Genomic DNA, 21602 nt, shown 5'->3' with positions numbered 1-21602 from the left:
TTGTCTCTTCCATTTTGTCATATTTGCCAGAACTGTATGGTGGAGCCCAGCCTCTTACCACCTAAATGGCTGTATAGTAAATTCTTCTCAAAGAAGAATTAGTTAATACAATAAGTAGTTAATAAAATTAGTATCTCCTGAGAAGGTGTTCACTATAGAGTCCTAAATAGGTAAATGAAATACGTTTTTGAAGTTTGTGGCAGGCAAATATTTTAAATATGTTTCATGTAAAATTTAGTACATTCTGATTTCTTTTTGCAACTGAAGCAGAAGATATTTCACTTCTGCAAGTTAGGATTCAGGATTTCATGATTCAACTTTACATAATTCATAACAATTTGCAAAATACAACAAAAAATAAAATAGTCTGAAACAAAGTAAAAATAAAATAAAAAGACAGTATTACAATATCAAAACTAACACAGCCTAGTCACCACTAGCATCCAACTTCAGGTAGATTTTTAAAGGTTTGTTGAACACATGCCCTTGCATAGTGAGAACAGTCCCATGATTAATTTTGCCTTTGTGTTGCCCATCTTAATGTGAAAGCTATTTGAATCTTTGGCTGCCTGCTCATCTCGTTTCCACTATCATCTCTGAAAGTTGTTTTTTCTGTTGAGATTACTTTGTTCAGAACAGCAAGACAATTCAGTCAGATTAGCCTTATTTTATTTTTAATAAGGTGATGTTGAGGCATGAATATGCCTTCCATTTAAAAGACAATTTCTGTTGTTCATATGAACCAAGAAATCATCCTTCTGACATGTTTTTCTGGATGCAGACATTCTCTGACATTATACTAGCTAAGTATCCATGCCCATCTTCATTAGAGCCAAGATCTCTTCAGGACTTTTTTAAAGAAGTGCTGTTTGATTCATCCTTCCACTTTCATTAGACAGTACTGGAATTGTTTTCCCATCAGGATGTTTCTTTCACCAGAGTAGAGTTATATTCAGCTTCAGATCCATTACCTTCTCATAGGTACCAAGATATTCCCTTGCATTCAAGGATATCAGACCAGTCTAACGAACTAAAATGAAATGGCGGGAGCTTTACCCTGGAGGGCACCAAACAGAAGGAGAATGGAACTCAGAATAAAAAATCACTTGGACACAGAAGACATATTTATCAATGAGAGTGAAAGAACTACAGTTATGAGGAAATAACCATTTCTTCCCACTTCCTATTTTGGTATCCCATTCTAAAAGCAATCCGTGATGATCCAGCAAGAGCATCAAACCACAAATAATCCTACCTCAAAAGTATTTTTGAATATATGCTAGCAGAGCACCTCCAGAGGATCTAATACAGATGAAGATCAGTCCACTAGCATTGTCCTTCCCCCTCACATTGCAATGAACATTAATGCCATTTTTTTCCTATTACAGTTAGCCATATATGAACATCCCTTTTAAGAAGGGTGGACTGATGAAAGAATAGGCTCTCCACACTGCATATTGCAACACCTACCTCAAAAATCTCACCTTGTTTCAGTAATTACTTCCAGACAATTTAGATAAAAATGACTCTGTGTATTATACTTTAAGTATAATTTGACCATCAATTTGCCTTTTTTCCTCTTTCTTTCATATGTCAGTCTTTCAAGTCCAGACCAGGAAACCAAAACCAAGAATACTAATACTACCTTTATTGTAAGGTTACAGTAACAGAAGTCTGAAAGCACTTCCCTCTCCCCTGCCTTTACATTCCAGAGAACTAGTGTGATGGTTGCCTTATTCAGAAAAAACACAGACTCACCAGCCAGGGCTAAGGATATCTGGTTTATTAAGAATAGAATGCAGACACGGAGAAAGACGGGAATGAGCACATGGCATGCGAGGTAGCCGGTAAATACCCGCGGTGCGGACCTGATCCTTCCCCACCCCCCATTGTCCCAAAGTCCTGACCGACGGTGAACCCGGAGTCTCGATGGGCGATCAGGGGGCGATTCCGGAGTCTCGATGGGCGATCAGGGGGATTAGCGCTGATTACCTCTGTCCTCTTCCTGTGTCCGGAGCAGGTGTGTCCTCCGTGGTAATGCAGAGATGTCAGGGAGATAGGATGATGGCTTCCCGGGTCAGGGCAAAGGTATGGCTCCTTTGTCCTTTATCTGTATTGTCTTTCAGTGCTTATGGGATTAGCACTGATTCTTTCCTCCCCCCTCCCCTTCACCAGAAAGGCATGTTCCCCGTTGTGATGTATGTATACATTGCAACAGGGGACATGACAACTAGGGAGGGTCGACTCTGAGACACTTTCTCCATCCCGTTCCTGCTTTGGATTCAGATTTCTTTTATGAGACTATTGTCTAGGTTGCGGCTCTTCCTCCTCTCTCTTAAAGTTATTCTTGCAGCCTGTTATACATAGCCCTTTTTCCTTTTTGTGTCATGTCTGTACTGTAATAATATTGCAGAAAGAAAAAGGCTACTGTGGAGCCTTTTTGCTTGAGGAACGAAGTAGTCCTTGACTTAGGACCATTCATTCAGCAACCATTCAGAGTTATGGTGCTGAATGAGGGGGACTTATAACAGGTCCTCTGAATTCCGGCCATTGCAGCATTCCCATGGCAATTCTGGTCCCAAATGCCATCATAAGCTGAGGACTACCTGTAAAATTATTTTAGATAACTAATTTTTAAACAACATGTTTCCTACCTGTTCACAGACTGATCATAGATACCTTATTTTTCAGAGGCATTCACATATCCATTCCCACTGTAAAAATGGCACTTATAGAATTGATCAAATGCAACACATGATAAGAAAAAAGTCCTATAACTGAGCTCCAAGATTTATAACTAGAGGCAGGGAACCATCACATATATTTGATCTCAGCTAAAATCAATCTAGAGCAGCCTTTCTCAACCTTTTGACCCTGGAGGAACCCTTGAAATATTTTTCAGGCCTCGGGGAACCTCTGCACATTCAGGCTCAAATACAGGCCAGAGGTTACAAAATTATTATATTGGTTTCATGTGTATGTATGCATGCATTAACAGTGTTCTTAAACTAAAAATAAAGAATGCAACTTACCTCTTTAATATGAGGTTGCCTGAATTTGATTTTTTTTAAAATAAATTGTGATCTCCCAGGGAACCCCTAGTGATCTCTCATGGACCCCTAGTGACCTCTCATGGAACCCTAGGGTTCCACAGAACCTGGTTGAAAAACCCTGATCTAGAGGTTAACATACAATAGGATAAGCATTAAAAAAATTAAAAAGGACTATTACCTGCAGAAATTAGTGTTTGACTCAAAGCCCTTTTACTTAACAGTATTTGTATTAGGACTTTGCAGGGGTGGGGGTCATAGAAAGCTCAATCAGCTATAATATTGTGCAATGTTTCCCCCAAAGTCAGAGAGGCATGCCCAAACTTTTTTTTAGATCAGTTAATTTTTGAAGTGCAGAGGCCTGCTCAAAAAAGTTGCAAGGTCAAAGCAAAAATAGAATGGACCAACTAGGAAAAGAACATGATTTGATTTGATTTTAAATACAGTTAACAGGACTGCATTTAATAATCTTCTCTTTCTGTGATCCTAAAAATTACAATTTAGGAGCACTTTTGAGGAGCTCTGGGAACAGCACCAAACCCTTGGAGAAAGGGGGAGCTACATATGGAGGTTATACATTCCTTCTCTAAGGATTCCTCCCCACAACATCTGAAATAACCTTTCTTTGTAAGCTTTTGTTCCCCCAGTTTATATCAATCCATTAACTTTCCATTCTCCAAAGTTACTCAGAAGGACATCAGTGACCTATATCAAGCAATGATATTTTTTTCAAAACAAAGATTGAAATGGTTCCTTTTTCACTTCCAGACATTATCTGGCTTGCCAGATCAAGATTCTTTCTATGATGTTGTTGACTGTCTAGAAGAGCTGGGGATGGAAATTATTTCACGGAAACATCTGAACAAGAAAGGATCAGACTTGGACTTAGTAGAGCAATTCAACATTTATGAGGTAATGTAATATATCCTTCTCCTTTACAGCTTGGAAATATTTCATAGCTGAGTTTGCAAGGAAAGTAAATCTATAGTAATATTGGCCTATTTATTTTTAATTGGAAAGCTGAAGATCTGTTTATGCACTACAGATGCAGGTACATGGTATAGTTTATTGTAAAATGTACTTTTTTATTAGACAGGGATAATACTATAAAACTTGTTTACTGAACTGTGTGACTACAATTGAATTGTGTTAATATTGATAGTTGTAATACTGATAGTGCAGCAGTTTTATACTAATAGGGAATAAAAACATCCAACATTAAGAAAAGGCTCTAGTTGGAAGTGCTCCTCATGCATAATTATTATCCAGAATGATGCATTAGTAAAGGTAAAGGTTTCCCTTGACGTAAAGTCCAGTCGTGTCCGACTCTAGGGGGCGGTGCTCATCTCCGTTTCAAAGCCTTGGAGCCGGCGTTGTCCATAGGACACTTCCGGGTCATGTGGCCAGCATGACTCACGGAACGCCGTTACCTTCCCGCCGAAGCGGTACCAATTAATCTACTCACATTTGCATGTTTTCGAACTGCTTGGTGTGCAGGAGCTGGGACGAGCAACGGGAGCTCACCCCGCCGCGCGGTTTCGAACCGCCGACCTTCCGATCGACAGCTCAGCGGTTTAACCCGCAGCGCCACCGCGTCCCTTTTGAATGATGCATTAATTGTGCAGTAAGTTTTCTTTTACTGCTTTATATTAATGCTATTTCCCACCAGACTTCCAGCTTTGTTCCCCCACCCTCCCCACCATAAGCAGCATATTCATAGCACTCTTCAAGATTCCTGCCTCTCCTTCCTTGAACCAGCCATCACTTCTTTGAGCTGGCCCATGTGGGAGTGCTCAAGGAGCAGCTGTCCAGTGCTACACCATCTTCCTTTTCTTCCTTCATCCCAGCACTGGGCGCATCAAGTAGTAACTTGCAGGGTGGGAGCATCACTGTGGAGCTTAATGTTGCCCCATTATTTAACAGGAAGGGGAAACTACAGGATCCAGGAAGTGGGGTACAGTGGGACTTCCCATATTCCCTGTCCCACAACTCCAGAGAAGAGAGCAAGTCTTTGCATAGCTTTTCTCTTGGAGTAAGAGCCAAGTCAACATTTTATTGGCTTCACTTCTTAAACTGCACAAAAGCTCATGCAATATCATGAGGACATGAGGCATGATGGTTTCTTTGGTGATCCTGCCCCCCAATGTATGAAAAAGGTCCAAATTAGTCCTTATGCATTTCCAGGAGTCAAGTAAAGGAGAACCCAATGTAAAACAACCAGTGGTATTTAAGGAAAGACCAAATATGATTTCTTAGTACTACAAGCTTATTTTTGTTGGAATTATCAGGGGTCAACTCAGCATTGTCTCACAAGCATAGTAAGAGGGTTTATCTGGAAGGCATGTCTCTGTTGTGGGATGTCACGTGGGTCACCTGATTTCCTCTTCCTCCTCCTCCTTGAGTTTGGGGATTAACAGTCTCCATTACCTCATGGGCAGACATGCAGGCAGGAGGGCTGCATAATGCAGGTCTCGTCCTTTAACACCTCGCCTGCATGCACAGTTTCTATTCCACATAGAAAGTGTCTAGAAAGAACCAGTGATGACTAAATGCTTTCTACTATGAATCTACCTGTATCCAGATCTGCTGAATAAAGTAAGCTATCTCTGTCTTTTCTTCATCTAACTACAGTGTGAAGACTGAATTTATTTCTGAACATTATTAAGCTTAATGTGCAAGTTCTTTTTTGGTTCACACTTCTACTCTGCAAGATTGCTGTTAGCTGCTTTGAGTTCTTTTATTAACCTTTAAAAACTCCATCAATTTTCAGGTTACATAAATTGAATGCCATATTAGGTGGAAGAATGGATAAATAAATTTGGATTAATTCATTTTCTACAGTAATACATTTCACTTTGAATGCTGCTTCTCCAAATTTCCACTGTAGTTTAACTTCATCCTTTTAGCTGATGGAGACTATAGCTATCTAAACTGTGTTGATAGCAAAAAGTTTTAAGACCCAGTAGCTTCTTTAGTTCCCTGGGGTTCAAAACAAACCAGTTATTCTTTCTGGGTACAGTTTAGCCTGTCTGCTATGAAAGGGCCATGCCTAGAGTCATAGGAGGGAGAGAAGTATTCCAGTAATGACATGACGGTTGCCTAATCCCAAACACTCAGTCTCACAAGCTCGGGCTTAAAGATAACTGATTTATTAAAGGAATAGTATGCAAATACAGAGAAAGCTGAGAATGAGCAAAAGCGCGCCAAATACAAACTTAAAAGCCTTGCCTGTAAGCAAGTTCCGCCCCATCCCTCGTCAGGGCGCTCCCCCTCCCAGGTGCTAGAAGCCGTTAGACGCGCCTGGGAAAGTAACCTTGAGCAGGAGCGCAAACCCAAACATACATTCCAAGCCCTCAAAACAACGGAGGGTGAAGGAATGGAAAAACCCCGGGTGAAGGAACACGGAACAGAAGATGACATGTGAAACGTTACAATGTTAACAGCACATTGAAATGGGAACATGACATATTGCCCCTCCAAAAAAAAAACTATGGAGCAGGTTTGTCAGGATAGGCAGAGTGAAATTGGGCTACCAGACGAGGGGAAAACACGTCTGGAGCAGCAACCCATTCAGGATGAGGGAAATGTTTCCAGCGGACGAGGTACTGTAAAGCGGAGCGCTGGCGTCGGGAGTCGAGGATGGATGTCACCTCGAAGTGTTGCTGGTTGTCGATCATGAGCGGAGGGGGTGGAATGGGTTGTGGATGCCAGCGGTCCGACGACAGGTAGGGCTTGAGTAAACTACAATGGAAAACAGGATGTAAACGTTTAAGGTTGTGAGGCAAATCAAGTTTAAACGTAACAGGGTTAAGTTGGGCGATAATTGGGAAAGGTCCGACAAATTTAGGGCCAAGTTTCTTAGAGGGTTGTGGGGATTTGATAAACTTAGTTGATAAGTAGACTTTATCCCCGACAGCAAAAGATGGTTCTGGGGAACGCTTTGCATCGGCATGGCGTTTATAAGTAGCCTGGGCATGGAGGAGAGCTTGTTGAATATTAATCCATGAGTGCTTGAGAGAGTCCGCCCAGTCAGTAAGGGAAGCTGGCAGCGGTTGTGGATGGGGAAGTTCAGGAATAGGAACAAACTCACGTCCAAAAACTGTTTTAAAAGGGACTTGACCAGTGGTTTGATGAACGGCATTGTTGTAAGCGACCTCTGCAAATGGGAGTAGGTCGACCCAATTGTCCTGTTGGTAGTTAACAAAAGCCCTGAGATATTGTTCCAGTGTAGAATTAACCGCCTCTGTAGATCCGTCCGTTTCCGGATGCCACGCGGTGGAAAGTGACTGTTTGGTGCCCAAAAGTTTTAAAAATGCCCGCCAGAATTGTGACGTAAATTGTGTGCCTCTGTCACTCACCAAACGGGCGGGGATACCGTGGAGGCGGTACACGTGGGTGAGGAAGAGGCGTGCCAGCTGTTGTGCGGTGGGGATAGAAGCGCATGGGATGAAGTGGGCTTGTTTGGAGAAAAAGTCTTTGACCACCCAAATGACAGTTTTGCGTTGACTAGGGGGTAGATCAACGATAAAGTCCATGGAAATGTCCTGCCAGGGGACAGATGGGGTGGCAACGGGTTGAAGGAGACCTTGGGGTTTGCCTGTTTTGCGCTTTATCGCGGCACACACAGGGCATGCAGTAACATATGCCTTCAGGTCTTTGAGTAAAGTTGGCCACCAGAATTGTCGGCGAACAAGGTGCAGAGTTTTTACATAGCCAAAATGTCCAGCCAGCTTGTCATCGTGGCAACGCTGGAGTATGGTTTTTCGCATAGCATCGGGTACATAGAGGCGATCGTTGTGCCAGGCAAGATCGTCAGTGAAGGTTAAAGTGTTTCTATTGGTTTGTAACCAAGTATCTGTTTTAAGGTGGAAAAGCAACTGTTGTTGCAAATCGGATGGAATTGACAAGCGCGGCGAGCGGCTGGAAGGCAGAGCGGCTGGAGGTTGCGTTGATTGCGTTCGGGTCTGGCTGCGAGTCACCGCTGCCAAACTTAATTGTTTGTCGGTCCAGACGGTGCCTTGGACCGTTGGCCCTGGGCCAGCATCTTGGGGTCTGCGGGAGAGTGCATCAGCTAAAAAGTTTTTCTTGCCTGGTATGAACTTAAGGGTGAAGTCGAAGCGGCTGAAAAACTCAGCCCAGCGCAGCTGTTTGGGACTGAGTTTTCGACTGGTGCTTAGAGCTTCCAGGTTTTTATGGTCAGTCCAGACTTCAAAAGGGTTGGAAGTGCCTTCCAATAGGTGTCGCCATGTTTCTAAAGCCGTTTTTACAGCAAAAGCCTCTTTTTCCCAAACGTGCCATCTCCTCTCAGTTTCAGTGAATTTGCGAGAGAGGTAGGCACAGGGTTTTAAGGCGCCAGAGTGGTCAGATTGTAACAAGATTGCTCCTATGGAGAAATCAGAAGCATTGACTTGTACAACGAAGGGTTTAGAGGGGTTTGGATGCTGTAAAATTGGTTCTGTGGTAAAGATTTGTTTGAGCGCTTCGAACGCTTGCTGACAGGCAGGAGTCCATTTAAGGAGCGCGCCTGGGTTCTTTGAACGTCGCGTATCCCCCTGTCCTTTAGTTTTTAACAGTTCAGTAAGGGGGAGGGCAATTTCAGCAAAATTTTGGGCGAATGCCCGATAAAAATTAGCGAATCCAAGGAAACTTTGTAATTGTCTCCTGGTACGGGGAGGCTCCCATGCCACAATAGCTTCTACTTTTGCAGGGTCCATTTCAATGCCCTGAGCTGAAATTCGATAGCCTAGGTAATCAATTTGTGACTGATGAAATGCACATTTTGACAGTTTCGCGTACAACTCTGCTTTTTCCAATTTAGCCAGTACCTGACGCACCAAGTGGATATGTTCTGATATGGTTTCAGTATAAATCAATACATCATCCAAGTATACCAGTACCCCCTTAAATAAGTGGTCATGCAAGACCTCATTGATTAGTTGCATAAAGACCCCAGGTGCTCCGGATAACCCAAAGGGTAAGACTTTGTATTGGAAAGCCCCAAGAGGACAGTTAAATGCTGTTTTCCACTCATCCCCTTCCCTTATGCGAATCCGAAAATAGGCTTCTCTCAAATCCAGTTTTGAGAAAATTTTGCCCCTGGCCAGATGTGATAACATATCTTTGATCAGGGGCAAAGGATATTTATTTAATATTGAGACCGCATTGAGCCCGCGGAAATCGGTACAAAGCCTTAATGACCCATCCTTTTTTGGCCTGAATAGGACAGGGGCTCCTACCGGGGAATTAGCAGGCTCAATGAAACCCCTAGCCAGGTTTTTGTCAATGAACTCCCTTAGCGTAGTGAGTTCTTTGGGAGACATGGGGTATATTTTTGGGTGAGGCAATTTCACGTTTGGTAAGAATTCAATGGCACAATCCGTTTTTCGGTGGGGTGGCAAGCGATCTGCTTCCTCTTCCCCAAATACCTCAGCAAAATCCTGATACTGATTGGGTAGTCCCTCAAGAGGTTGAAGCGTTTGCACAGTAGTATACGCTACCCCTCCACCCTCCATGTCTTCCAGTAGGTCCTTTTCGGGTACTTTGTAAAATCCATCTGCAAAAGTCACAGTTCTATGCAGCCAGTTGATAAAAGGGTTTTGTTGCACAAACCAAGGCATCCCCAAGATTACCAGAGGACCCCCCACTGGAGCTACCACAAATGGCAGCTTTTCCTGATGGGAGCCCATCTGCAAGGCGACCAGTCCCGTGGAATGATTGACTGCTTTCCCTCCCGCCATAGTTCCATCCAATTGGGTGAAGATCATAGGTCTTGGCAAAGGGAACGTGGGCAGTTCCAGAGCTGCTACGACATCAGGGTGCATAAGGGAACGGGAGCAACCCGAATCTAGCATGGCCCAAACTTCCACAGTTTTGGTTTTTGAGCTCAGTTTAACTTTAACAGTCAGTGTGGGGAAATTTCCACTCACCGAATCGTGGTTACGCCCGGTTTCTTCCACCTGCCCTAGGGCGCCCTTCAGGGCAGGTGGTAGGCTTTTCCCGCCGGCTGCTCGAATTGCAACTCTTCTTCCTCTTCTCCGAAGGGTAGTTCTGGGGGGTCCAGTTCTGCGACGGCTGCTTTCAGTTTTCGCGGTGGAGCAGGAGCAGGCGACTTTACCGTAGGTTTCGTCTGTCGTTCCTCTGGACGGCGTCTCGGGCACGACGTGGCTCGATGCCCTTCTTTCCCACATCTCAGGCACTGACCTTTGGAGAACCGTCGTTCCCTTTCCTCTTCCCAGGTTTTCGGTTTGGGGCGGCTGGCAAGTCCAGATGTGCGCGCTCCTCTAGCAAGACGCGATTGTCTAAGCTCTTTGGTATGGGCATAGGTTTGTAGGGCATTTTCTGCGCTGCCCGCCAACTGAATCCACCCATACAGCGTTTTGGGATCATCTCTTCCTAGTGCCCAGCGAAGGATTTCTGGTTCTAGCCCCTGCTTGAACATTTCAATTATTGTTGGCTCAGACCAGTCTTCCACTTTCCCTGACAAAGCTTTAAATTCCAACGCATAATTGGCAACTGAGAGGGACCCTTGGTAGAGTTTCCTCAGGTCATTTTTAGCTGTTTCTTGGGCTAGAGGGTCTTCGAAATGCTGTTTAAGTGCCCACAAAAAGTCATCGAAGTCCTCTAACTCAGTTGCCTCAGCCTGGCATAGTTGCACATACCAATCAGCTGCCCTTCCTCTCAGTTTGTTGGCAATGAAATTGATCTTGCCATGTTCTGACCGAAAGTTCCGGCCCCAATCTTCTATATAATGCTTGGCATTAGTGATAAAGAAGGAGAGCGTAGTGGGATCCCCATCGAATTTCACTCCAAATGGTGGGAAGTTTCTTGCCGGCTCAGCTGGCTGTGGCGGTTCCGCGAATGTCAGCGTACGCCGAGCCCCCATGGGTGGCCGATCCCTAGGAGGTCTTGCCTCTCGCCCCCCCCCTTGACGGGCTGATCGAGTCTTGCTTCTCCCCCTGGTTGATAGGGTACTATGCCTGGGGTACTTCCTCCCAATCCTCCGGGGTGGGCTCTGCATCTCTGGGTAGATCCTTAAGGATTGTCACTATTAAATCCATTTTATCCTCTAATGCCCTCATACGAGCTGGAGTGACCGGCTCTTCCGGGGGTTGGTTGGTTACCACCACCCTCGGTGACAAGGGGACTTCGGGCTCCCAGGATAATTGTGGAGACCCCCTCCCCGGTGCTCTTTCCATAACAGTTCTATGTTCACTCCTGAGGCTCTCCTGCATGGATATCAGCAGCTCATCTAATTGGATATCCCGCAACTCCCGACGTGCTGCTCTTTGCGCTCTCGAGGTTAGCGCTGGCCGGATTCTGGCCGCCTCCCGCTCCTCCTCGCTTCCATCACTTGCGCGAAGCTGAGGTTCTGTCATCGCTAGCGTTCCCTCTTATCCAACGATTGGATGGGGCTAGCGGAAAATGGATGAAATGATTCTCAGCTTTATGTAACGGTTGCCTAATCCCAAACACTCAGTCTCACAAGCTCGGGCTTAAAGATAACTGATTTATTAAAGGAATAGTATGCAAATACAGAGAAAGCTGAGAATGAGCAAAAGCGCGCCAAATACAAACTTAAAAGCCTTGCCTGTAAGCAAGTTCCGCCCCATCCCTCGTCAGGGCGCTCCCCCTCCCAGGTGCTAGAAGCCGTTAGACGCGCCTGGGAAAGTAACCTTGAGCAGGAGCGCAAACCCAAACATACATTCCAAGCCCTCAAAACAACGGAGGGTGAAGGAATGGAAAAACCCCGGGTGAAGGAACACGGAACAGAAGATGACATGTGAAACGTTACAATGTTAACAGCACATTGAAATGGGAACATGACAAGGAGACTGGTAGGGAATCTGAACAGCAAAAGGCTCCCTTTCACACTGCCTTTTCAACCTTCCACAAATACACATCTCCCCATCCTTCTTGGAAATTCCAGCATCTGTCTCCATTTTTCATGCCAAGGGTACATAACAAGGGACAGGCAATATTTTTGGTGGGAGTTGCACTTAAGATTTCATTATTACTTTTACTTTTAGTCTCCCAGGGCTCAGGCGGCATTCTTCTTCTGCAAGAACAGAAGAGAGAGCGTATGTTCTATTTGTAATTTCTGCATAGACAAATTGATTCTTAAACATGTATAAGAAACATCACAAGTCTCCTGTTGTCCTGCATAATCCAGATTAATGAATCCTTGATAAATAACAGTCATAAAAAGACATTTCCAGATGTCTCTGTGAGACAAAACAAACATATAAATCAGTGTAGGAATGTATTATATGCATTATCCCCTAAACTTTCCATTTCATTCTTTTCAGATGACATTGAGACATGAAGATGGTGATGACAATGGAGAACCTCTTCCTACTGGCTGCAAAGACAGAAGAAGGGCCAGTCTTGGTTCCAGTGAACGAAGAGGGCTCGAACGTAGGAGGAGCAGGAGGCATTCCATCCAGAGTGTCAAGAGCACTTTATCAGCCCCTGCCAGCCCCTGCACTCATTCAAGCCCTAATTTCATGTGTGGCCATAGACAGAACACTGAAGAATATAGTGAGAAGTAAGTATAGGAGATAAGAAGTGTTCCTGGTTTCTTTTTGCCTCCTACATTTTCAATTTACTGTGACTCATAACTCGTTGATATAACTCCACCCCCACAATTCTGCTTAATTTTGCTTAAAGTGACATATACACGTGTAACATTTTTACAACATGCTATTTGCTCAGTTACTGATTCCCAAAAATGAAACAAAGCAAGCAATTAATTCCTTAACTATTTAAGTATCAACCTGTAGGAGTTGATACTTAAATAATTTTCCAAGTAAAATGAAAATGGAAAGGAATGAATGCAAGTTCTGTCTTTTTTTGATAAAGTATACGGGGGAAATGAAAATACTGTGGTTTGATGTAACCACAATCATATAAGAGCTAAAAAGAGGGCAAGAAGCTATTGCAAAAGAGGAGTTATTTAATGAATATGTTCATTGAAATATGTCATTTCAGCGCTGGTTTAACACCTACTTAGCTTTTAATTAAAGAAATTAGTAACTTCTTTCCATTTATGTAACATCCATATTATGCAATACTGCTTTCATGCTTTCTAGAAACCCTTGATCATTTATGCTTGCAGACATATCAAGTAATCTTTGTCATTTCCAATTATTGTGAAGAAGTGCACATAATCTGGTATATCCTTCAATTTACAAGCATGCATTTTAGATCAATAATTTTATTTCACTGATATACATTCATTTTTAATCTAAAAGTTTGGTTTGTGGTGTGTGGGGGGAAGGTGTTTTGCCATACATATCTATGTTTATGGTACAATAGTTTTCAGATTTGAAAATCGAAAGAGAGTATTTTATAGTACCAGTCTAGACAGCTGAGGACTACTATTTTATCTGGAACAGTGAACAGACCAAACTGTTAATTCAAATGTGTCTCAATTTGGTGAGGGTTTCATAGTTATAAATACCAATGCATCCTTTTAGGCTGGGAAGGAGGATATGAAGACTAGGGAAGATGGGGAAATCTGGGGGAAACAGTACAATGTGAGGTGCAAATTACAGGGATTTTTTTTTAAGACGATACATTTTGCTATCCCAAATCAATTTATAGATTGCAATTTTATTGTGTATTCTAGTTTTGTAGCTGTTTTTATTAAGTTTGTTATTCACTTGGAAAAGAGGGGGAAATATCAGCTGCCCTACCTTCTTCTTTGAGTTGGAAAGTCTGCTTTTTATAACATTGCTATTCTCTCACTGGGTCTGAATACTTGTTGAGTCAGCTTCCTTACAAGTCCTGGACTTTTCCTTAAACGTTCTAATTAAGCTTGTATGTAAAACTGTATGTTAACAACTTTGTTCACTCAGTTTGATTCATGAGCTCTCTGAAAAGGGAAGCCTGCTTATGAGCAGCTCCATTGCCAGTGAGGTCAGTAACTCATTCCAAGCAGTATCAGACCCATTCTCTGAGACCTCTGCACTGTTGTACATGATGACAGTAACCTTCTGCATGCCCATTTAAGGAGAGAACCTAGGAGGAAAAAAATCAAAAGCCAAGAATGAAAAAGAAAGAACTATAAATTCACTCCCATCTATCTTCCCATTATATCTCCTCCTCCCTCTCCCCAAAAACTGGTTGTTGGTCTCATTCTCTCCCTCCTGACAGCTTAATAAAACTATAAAATATCTATCAATCACAATTTCCATATTTCATCCTCTAGATTGCTTTCTGTATATGATATACGCACATATTAAACATTCTTGCTAATTCTGATAACTTTTTTATCATGTGAAATAACCTTTTAAAAGGATTCACACATTTATATAGTGAACAACATGTGTATGGAATGAAAAATCTTTTTTCATTATATGATAATTCGTTAGCACATGGATAATCATATATTGTTTTCTACCTAGAATTTGATTCATGTACGTATTATATGCTATAAACCATTATTGTCAGCTTCTGTAGCATTTGTGCTTGACAGTTTTTCTATCTTAAAAATTAAGACATTGCTTTGAGGATGAGCATAAAACATTGTGCAGTTGGAATATATTGAAAAGCATATGCCACATATGGCTAGTTGTTACATATAAAGCAGGAATTTGGCTGAAGCTCATGTAAGTCATGTGATATTTGTTATGTTGGTTTATATGAAACAGATAAAGTAGATATACGTATTTTGTCCTTTTGAAGAATCATTTAGATAAGCCCTTTTAATTAGATACGTATTTATTCAGTCAATGACCAGCAAAGTTTAAAAGAAAAAAAGTACAATCAAGAAATACAATAATAAACTACGAACTAACAAAATATATCACATAATGATACAGCATTCACTCTGCCATTACTGTATTAATACATTTGTTACCTTATGGTGTGAGCCTAAACCATTAGAAATTATAGGGTAAGAAATTATAAAAGGAAAGTAAAAATATATATCCCCTGACAATTTATCTATTAAAATATTTCAAATTTAAAAGTACTTTTTAAAATAGGGAGTTATTTCTTTGTCTGGATTTGTCTTATTTTCATTGCAGCAACACAGAATTTGGCAACTGTACACGTAGTGTAAGGTTTTAAATCCTGACATAGATAGTTCTCGTAAAAATTATCTGGATACCCAGGGAGTTTTTCTATTAGGGGCAAAATGTAAATAAAGACCTGATACCCCTGTGAAATTTACAGTGTAGCAGTACATGTAAAATGGTTTCTACTTCCTCTTCACCACATGGGCAGATTTGCTCAGCTATGGGGACTTTGCTGTATCTGCCTTGGAGTAGTGCAGATGGGAGAATAGTGAATCTGGCTTTAAAGAATGAGATTCTCAACTTAGGAAATGTTAAATTTAGGAGATATCTTGCTGGTTCCCATACGCCCGTTTATCCAAATTCTGTTATGTTGTGGGAGCCTATTAAGTTCATTCTGGAACTCCATGTCCTTCATTCGTTGGATGACTATTTGTTTGGCTTGATCGTAGCCTAATGATGTTAAGAATAGAGGAGAGAGTCCATACGAAGCCAGCTTATATTGTACCGCCTGCTTCCAGGGTGAAGAGAAATTATCTACTATGACTAAAGGAGTTAAACCAACTGGGAAAAATTGGATTTTTAGCCAATAATTTATCATCAGCTTCCAGGCCCTCACTTGAATTGAAGGCATTCCTGTCTCGAGCCTTAACTGGGCATTAGATGTACCATTGGGTCCGGCCAAAATTAATCGCAGGAATTTTGTTTGGACTGTTTCCTGCGGCACCTTCTTCATATAAATTCCTATTTGTGCCCCATAGAGAATTTGAGCCAATGTTTTGGCCTCAAAAAGTTTTAAAGCCGCAGGTACTAATTGTCCTCCGCCAGTATAAAAGAAACGTTTAATGGAGTTCGTTGACCTGAGGGCTGATTGCGTTGCATAGTTCTGGTGTGCATTCCAAGTACCTTTCGAGTGGAAGACCACCCCAAGGTATTTAAATACATTGACCTGTTCTAATTTATGCCCTTCTAGCTTCCAGGAATGCTGCCTAGCTCTCTTAGCAAAAACTAAAAACTTTTATTTGTCAAAGTTAAGAACCAAATGGTTTTGTCTACAGTACCTTAGTGTTGCTGCAATTGCTCTTTTCAATCCAGTGGGGGTTTGTGAAATTAAAGCAGCATCGTCAGCATATAGGAGAATTGGAATTTTGCGCTGTGCTAGGTGGGGTGCATGGATATCCATGTTATGTAAGAGGTCCACGAATGAATTTAGAGATTAAAAAGGGTGGGGGCAAGAATACATCTTTGTCACACTCCTTTCTGGACGTTTACTATGCCAGAGAGGGTCCCGAGAGGGTTACACCTCACTCTTAAGGTGGAACTGGAATATAATTTCAGCATGAGGTGGAGAAGGCGCCTATCAATAGTTGTATTTTTTAATTTTTCCCAAAGGACATTTCTGGATATTGAATCAAAGGCTTGTTTAAAATCAAGGAAGGCTACAAAGAGGGATGATTTCTTTTTGTACGTATATTTTTGTACAAGATGGTGTAGTACCAGTATGTGATCTACTGTTGATCTCCCTTCTCTGAAACCTGCCTGTTCATCTTGAATTATGCCCTCTCAATCCAGTCTTGTAATTTGAGATTTAAATTAAGCATATAACTTACTAACAACACTCAAAAGGCTAATGGGCCTGTAATTACATGGTTCATTCTTGTTACCCTTTTTATAAATTGGGACAATTATTGCCAACCCCCAGTCTCTTGGGATGTGACCAGTCAGGTCTATAAATGTGAACAAAGATGCTAGCAGAGGTGCCCACCAACTAGAATTCTTTTTAATCATTTCAGGCATAACACAATCAGCACCTGGAGCCTTGTTAATCTTAAGAGATTTGATCAGTCGGCATACCTCTTGAACCAAAACTGGTGGCCAATTCTGAACTTGCTCCACATCAATCTGACACTCATTCTCAGTGCTGGCTGGGTCTACATATAACTCTCTGAAATATTCCTTCCAAACTTGAGTTGTTTCCTGATTAGATGGAAGGGTCAGCAATTTTCCCAGCCCTTTGGTAATATACCAGAAAAGGGATGAGTCTCTCATCCTGACTGATTGGATAAGTTTCTGCCAGGACTCCTGCAGTGCTGATTTTTTCTTTTCTTTTGAGAGAGACCTTTTATTTAGGTGTTACAAACATAACTAATCAGTAGGTGAGGCTGAGTTGACACTGAAATCTGTCATCCTATACCTTTTCCCTACCCAAGGTCTCCATAATCGATTGTTTCACCTTCTGTTGCTTGAGTATAAGAGGAACGTGTCTATGATGCTGTCTAATTTCTCTATCACATTTGGGGCAGTACATTATGCACTTCACCTCTAAATAGCATGGTGGGGATCACCCTCCAAAAAGTAAGTGATGTCTGGATGGGAACTAAATTTGATTAAATACTGTTAATATGATTAGTCCCTGTATATTAAATACATTTCTTCTTTTGGCAGATTAACATTTGGAATTTGGTAGCAACAGCTGAAAGGGCTGGGGACATCCAAGGCTTTGGGAGCTGAAAATACTTGTCTGTCTCTGTTTTAACTGTGCTGACATCTTTTCCTGCTTCTGTACACTTTTAAGGAGATTATCCCCTTAAGATCATTATCTAATTAAATTGTATTTTTCCATCAATATGGCATCTTACATATAGCCAAAGAAAGCTCAAATTTCACCAGTGAGAATGCCTTTTTATGTGCAGGTGAATGTTTTAAAATATTAGAGATGGCATAAAGAGTATTGCCAAGGTCTCTGAAGAGATGATACAGTATTTTAGATACATCATTTTGTAAGTCTGTTTAACCTCAGCCACTGCTTTTTCTGGACCCAGCATTAATACAGCATGGGTTGAGAGACCACAGTGAGCCAGATCAGAAATTATTTCATTGCAAGAAGTAGTAATTTTATTTTACAGGATAAGCTGGGCCAGTACTAGCAGACAGATATCTGTTTCAGCCAATATTTCAAACAGTAGAATCTATTACAGGCCTCTCCAAAGGCTCATCCAAGCTCTAGACAAGGAAATGCAATGGCTAGTGAGTGGAGAACTCCAAGTGAAGTTCTGTGTTGCAAGGTCATGGAGACCTAGATATTTGAAGGCCTCAGCATGCTTAGTATGGTTGTTACTGATTTTCTGATTGATGGAATAATGACATTTGGTAAATACAGGTGTCTTCAATTGTGAGTAGTTAAATGTCTAGCTTTTCATCATAGCAATATGACACTAGCACTTGTAGGCTTTGCTAAAGCCTATGACTTGGGTCAGAGATAAAATGACATCATCATCATGTAAAAGAATGAAAATTGATTTGTGAGCTAGAGTTGAAGTATGGAATTCACATTTGGCAATGGTCTATATAATGTCACTAGTATAAAAATTGAATAATAAAAGGGCCAGGTTACATTCCTGTTTAATCCTCTTTTTTTTGTGTATATAGAACTTTATTTTTTTTAAGTATAATTAAGATACAAAAAAGGAAGTATAGAATAAATAGAATCAGAACTTAAAGAAAAAAGAAAAAACTATACAAGTGGCAATAGAGAGAAAACAAACAAAGTGACTTCCTCCAATACAGATATAAATTTACAAATCTAATCTCTTACCATTAATTAAACTATCATAACATTATTTCTATTAAAACAAACCATTTAATCACTAAAACCCAAAGTCAAAACTTCATTTTTTTTCTATTACAAGCAAGTACTCTAAAAGTGGTTGCCAAGTAGATATAAATCCAGAAACAGAGTATTCTCTTATTAGTACTGTTAATTTAGCCATTTGAGCCAAGTCCATTAATTTAACAATCTAATCTTCAACCGTAGGTATTTGTGGATCTTCTGTTTAATCCTCTTTTGAGTAGTGATGGGAGCCATTAGGTTGCCACTGTTCTGCATGAAGCATCATTATTAGCTAAAGGAGGTGATGGTGACTATGTGTGCACATGTGCATCCATGTGTGTTTGTAACTGTTTGTGTGTAGACAGTGCTGTCAACCCCTGTCTTATCTACCACAGAATTGTGGTATTCAGATGATATTCAATGCACAAAGATCAGTCAGGATGGATCAGTACATATTCACCAACAGCAGAGGGAGCAGAATCACAATCACAATCTATTACACTGAATAAACTTATAGAGAATTGAACTCACAGTGTAAGAGTGACGACTTAAGGACTGAAATTTAGCACAAGTTCTCCAAAGGTAGGAACATTGCTGCAATATTATTATGGTATACAGAAGGAGAAATGGATATGTGTCTCACCACACACTCAGAAACACAGAGTATTCCTAAAATACAGAAAAGAACTGAATATGAAATAACTTAATAGAGGCAGCATAGAAAGGATACCACTTAGAGAGATGAAATAATAAGAAAAAATTTAAAGCATGGACTCTGAAGTATTTTATTAAGAGGACCAATACTGAGTTAGGGAGATGACACTACCTATAGAAGTAATAAGAGGACACGAAACTACACACAGATTATACACAAAATAGAAAATTACAATAAAACAAAATGAACCAAATATCTGGATGAAGTATAGGGGCAATATTACAGGAAAGGTAATTTTTTTTTAAGGAAATAGCACTATGTCTTTGAAAAAAAGGATTGGAGAATAGAATCCATAGGAGGAAGGAGGAAGAACAAAACAGAAGAGTAGAGTGACTGATGAACAAATGAAAAAAAGCTAGCTAATAACAACTAAAAATACACTATCCCATAACAACATATGAGACACTGACAATAATGAAGCAGAGACACTTGAAACAAATACTAAAAATAATAAAGATATCCTTAGTTCTCTTCAGTTCTCAGAGCTCAGTGGTGGTCTGATTGCTAAAGTCACTTTAACCTGACAACAGATGCATTAATCACTTGACAGATAATTCATTACTTCCCTTGTCTCTCCATCCCACCATGGCATCTTACATATGAGTGTTCTTTTTCTTGTTGTCCAGTGTCACTGTGTAGCAGCAAAGCACCCCAGAAACTGATTGAGATTGGAATGTCCTTTGAGGTCCCAAATCTGCTTCAGACCAGTCTTCCCCAAGTCACTGAAAATCTGATCTGAATTACTTCTTGCCTCATTTTATTAGCAGATATAATCCATGTTTTGGCATTTTAATTGTCTCTGACCTTTTTTCTTTTCTCTCATTTCTAGTTTTATTTTGTTTTGCTAATAGTATCTCCTTATATCTCTCACGTGTCCTGTATTGCTGTCCAACTTGCACGCCTCTACCTTGTTTTGTCCTAGAGAGGAGGCATATGACGAGGAGGAAGAAGAACAGCCAGTCACAGAGTCCAGTACAGAGGATGAGGGGGAGGAAGAGGCTACTAGGCAGGTCAAAGCCAGGTACTAGGATCATTACCTCAGTAATATCTTCAAGACTTTTTGAAATAAACATCTCATTAAACTAACAACAAACCTTTGCAATATTTCAGTATACAGTATTGTTACAATGTATATTTTACTAAAATTAAATCTACACATAATGTCTCCTTCTACGTATATTAGCTTGCATCCAGACTTAATCATGGTTAGAGTATACCCATATAAATTAGTCATGAATGTCTTATCCCACTGATTTCAGTGGTTTTACTTTACCATAATTAAGTTGGAATAAACCTATTGAGTTTTTTGATTGTGTATTTTTTAAAAAACAAAAAACAAAAGCAGTGGAAGAATTACATTTCCTGAACTCTTCTCTGCATAGCCAGAACAGAAGCTCACCAGAATCAGGGTGTTTTCTCTCATCCCTTTTTCATTGGATTATGGGGTTTTTTTGTTTGTTTTTTAATTCCTCATCTCTAATAGAGCTCCCTCAGGCAGGCAACTACAGTGCTACGAAACGCCAACTTTGCCTAGATTACTTCTGTGGTGGACTTACCCCTCTGATAGCAGAGGGAGAACTGCATAATATTCTGTAGCATATGAGATACCTTCACAGGAATCATATGATTGCACCCTTTTTAAAAAAAAAACGTAGAAGACAATATTTAGTACAAGCCACTATTTTTAATAGGGTAAAAAAAAGTTCTTTCATGGACATTTCCATTCTGAATTATATCCAGAAATTCTCACTCTTAATTTGAGCAGAGAAAAAGACCTACTTGACCAAATATATTTCTTCCAAATATGTCAGAGGATACGAGTTTCAGGAGCTATTTTCTGAAATTCTCAACAATTTATAGGTGGGAAAGGCAAATTTATAGATAAATACTGCAGTGGACTCATTTGGGGAAGCTTTCTCCAAGGGCATGAGTAGATATCATAGTTTTGATAAGTACCAGTGTGCCCATGCAACTTTCTACCTGACTTTTATATTTAATTTTTGAAAATGCCTTTTTAAACAAAATCTGAATGAGAAGTTGGTATTTGACAAAACAAAGTATCATCCTTTATAAGGATTAAAATAAAAGATAGTTACAACCTTCAAAAGGGTAAGGTGTGATGCTAAGAATCATTTTTGCAGCACTAGAACTTAGAGCCATTGGATGCAGTGATTAAGGCACCAGGCTGAAAGCAGGACTCTGTGAGTTCT

General features: G+C 40.8%; 1 protein-coding gene across 1 annotated transcript in view; it reads left to right on the top strand.

The window, feature by feature from the left end:
* FHOD3 (formin homology 2 domain containing 3) overlaps positions 1-21602 on the top strand; it is a 311906-nt gene that overhangs the window by 175341 nt on the left and 114963 nt on the right. The window contains exons 9-11 of the mRNA XM_063300332.1: positions 3819-3962; positions 12356-12594; positions 20315-20413. Coding sequence (XP_063156402.1) covers positions 3819-3962; positions 12356-12594; positions 20315-20413 — 482 coding nt within the window. The remainder of the gene's footprint in view (positions 1-3818; positions 3963-12355; positions 12595-20314; positions 20414-21602) is intronic.

This window comes from Candoia aspera, chromosome 4 (genome assembly GCF_035149785.1).
Source record: "Candoia aspera isolate rCanAsp1 chromosome 4, rCanAsp1.hap2, whole genome shotgun sequence".
In the NCBI taxonomy this organism is placed as follows: domain Eukaryota; kingdom Metazoa; phylum Chordata; class Lepidosauria; order Squamata; family Boidae; genus Candoia; species Candoia aspera.
Note: the sequence above shows the minus strand (reverse complement) of the source record. Positions and strands in the feature narration are given on the sequence as shown.